Here is a 2,931-nt window from a genome sequence, read left to right as displayed (position 1 = left end):
TAAGATCAATAGCAATCCTGACACACCACCACAAGCTTTCCCACCTCAGCCATTATATATACACATTTACTCCTTAATAATTATGTACAATCATAAGGGCAAGTTCTTAGAGGTATTATAAAATGACTTACCCAATTTTTATGCCTACCTTACATTATGCTACATTTTCTTCCTTTGTTTGATGCCCAGCGGAGTATCATTCTTTCTTTTATCTTTTCTTTATTCACAATTGCTCACTTAACTTTGGCAGAATAATTTTATTTACTAATACTTTTCTTCTTTTCCTGTTCCCTATTTCAGTATCTTCCAATATTATTCCATTCATAACATCGTGTTCAAGCATCCTTGGAAAACTGAAGTGGAGGAGAACAGACCACACAAGCTGTAAACCCTTTGTAGTTCTAAGACAAAAGAGGTTTTGTTAAAAGTATTGGTTTTGTGTAAACGTATATTTAGCAGTGACAAGAACAGGTAGTCACCTCAATCTCTGATAATAACCCTTGGCATACAAACCCAAATTATAATGGATGCCGAGTATGTCCTATGCAATTGGAAAGACCAGTTGTGGCCAGCAAAAGTTTTGTCCAGATCTGAAACTTCATCAGACAGTAAGAGAAAAAAGTCATTTTCCCTAGAAGTTCAAATACTCTCACTAGATGAAAAGATTAAGGTAGACAGTACAGAAACAAAGATACTAACTAAATGTCAAATTGAAGCCATTACCGCCTCACTAGGAGAGCAGTCAGAGGTCAGTTCTCCATCTACCGAGGAAATGACCTATAGAAGATCTCTGCAAGCAGCACTGGATATTCTGAATGAGAGCACAAATCTGAGTCAAGCAAGTATTTCTGATGATGAGACCAGTACACTGTCTGAAAATGCACCACAAAATGAGTCTGATTCACCCCCTCCTAAAAAGTATCGAAAGCACGAAGGGGACTTAGAAAGTGAAAATTCAATATCCCTGCTAATATCTTCAGAGAGTGATGATTCCCTGCATGATGATAAGCCCCAGGTGCACACAACTACTGGTACTATTCCAAGTGAAACTGAAATGAAGTCATCACAAAGCCCCAGCTTGTGCCAGACTTCTTCTCTTTCAGAAGATGAGGATGAAAAAAAGAACAAGGAAAAGGTTAATATCTCAACATTTGTGTCTGTGCATTCCACAGCCAAAGAGGAGGATGTGGGTATTAAAGATGAAAAGATTGTTCCATCTTTACCATCAGATATTCATGCTGTGCCCAAAGTTTTAAAAGAGGAGAAAGAAGATACCTGCCAAGAGACCCTGGATATTTCCTCTGAATGCTCTTCTCTCTCAGATATTGTTGAGGATCCTGGAGAGGGTCCCTCAAATCCACACTTAGAAGCCAGCCAAAGCCAACCTGCTGTGGAGCCAGAGATGGCTGCTACAACATCTACTGGGAGTCAGTCATGGGAATGCCAGGGTTCTTCTAGTGCCTGTAATCTTGTCTTGGATTATTCCCTTGCTGGGAATAGAGAAAGAGATCTTCAGGCACTGGATTTTGAGGAACTTGATGAAGTTCAAGCTTCTGACAAGTCATTACCTCAAAATCCTGTTGATGTTTCCTTGTTAGATGATGATGAGGAAGAGGAAGAACTTCCACGCTTCATTTTAAATTATGAGTCACGTTCATATGAAACAGGAATGATAGTCTGGTTTAAATATCAAAAATATCCATTTTGGCCTTCCGTGGTAAAAAGCATCAGAAGAAAAGAAAAGAAAGCAAGTGTGCTTTTTGTTGAGGCAGACATGAATCCTGAAAAGAAAGGAGTTAGAGTATCTTTTAGAAGATTAAAGAAATTTGATTGTAAAGAGAAACAAGCCCTAGTGGAAAAAGCCAGAGAAGAGTACAGTGAAAGCATTGACTGGTGCATTTCCCTGATTTGTGACTATAGAGTTAGACTAGGGTGTGGCTCTTTTTCAGGCTCTTTCCTTGAGTATTATGCTGCTGATATTAGTTATCCAATTAGGAAAGTGACCAAACAGGATACCTTCAGGAACAAATTTCCAAAGCTGCATAACAAAGATGCTGGGGAAGCAATGGTTGTGACTTCTCAGACCAAGAAAATGTCCTTCCGGAAAATTCTTCCTGACCGGATGAAGGCTGCTCGAGACCGAGCCAACAAGAACCTCGTGGATTTTATTGTGAATGCCAAGGGAACAGAGAGTCATCTTCTGGCCATTTTAAATGGCACAAAAGCATCCAGATGGCTGAAATCATTTTTGAATGCAAACAGGTTCACACCCTGTATTGAAACATATTTCGAGGATGAAGATCAGTTGGATGAGGTGGTGAAATATTTACAAGAAGTCTACAAACAAATAGATGAAAGAATGCTGGCTGTGATAAAAGATGATAAAATCAAGTTCATCCTGGAAGTTCTTCTCCCAGAAGCAATTATTTGTTCAATTTCTGCTGTTGATGGGTTAGATTATGAGGCAGCTGAAGCGAAGTATCTAAAAGGACCGGCTTTAGGCTACAGGGAAAGAGAATTATTTGATTCAAAAATCCTGTTTGAGAAGAGACGGAAACCACCAACAAATGAACCTCATTAAATTTCCTGAGAGTCGAAACCATAACAGGGAGCTCTGCTAGATAGTACTAGTTTAAAAAAAAAAAATCTCTGAATGGTTCTAACATATAAGTATCTTCTGAGAAAGGGCTTTGGGTAACATGTTCTTTTTTTTGGAGATCTCTAGGATCTGGGGGTATCACTACATCTTTACTTCCTTTTCTTGCACTTCTTCAATTTTGTCAACATATTTCAGCAGTTCTGCTTTCTTATACATTTTTAGAATGCCTAATTCCTACATGACTTTTAAGGGAAAGTACTATTTTGTTTATGACATTTCTGCATCTGTGCTGCATAGTTAAATACAATCCGCACATTTATTTTCATATTAAA

At 38.4% G+C, this 2,931-nt stretch overlaps 1 protein-coding gene across 1 annotated transcript; it reads left to right on the top strand.

The window, feature by feature from the left end:
* The first annotated feature begins 523 nt into the window (after positions 1-523).
* Positions 524-2,581, top strand: MUM1L1 (MUM1 like 1). The gene has a single exon (XM_003801639.1). The coding sequence runs from the start codon at positions 524-526 to the stop codon at positions 2,579-2,581; it is 2,058 nt and encodes a 685-aa protein (XP_003801687.1).
* Positions 2,582-2,931: the final 350 nt, after the last annotated feature.

The sequence above is a fragment of the Otolemur garnettii genome, unplaced genomic scaffold (assembly GCF_000181295.1).
Source record: "Otolemur garnettii isolate 467f Iridium unplaced genomic scaffold, OtoGar3 scaffold00216, whole genome shotgun sequence".
In the NCBI taxonomy this organism is placed as follows: Eukaryota; Metazoa; Chordata; class Mammalia; order Primates; family Galagidae; genus Otolemur; species Otolemur garnettii.
The sequence above is the reverse complement of the archived record's forward strand: the minus strand, read 5'-3'. Positions and strand labels throughout refer to the sequence as shown.

What these genes read in the sequence shown, in the direction of transcription:
- MUM1L1 (XM_003801639.1), top strand. Translation starts at nt 524, where the DNA reads ATGGATGCCGAGTATGTCCTATGCAATTGGAAAGACCAGTTGTGGCCA.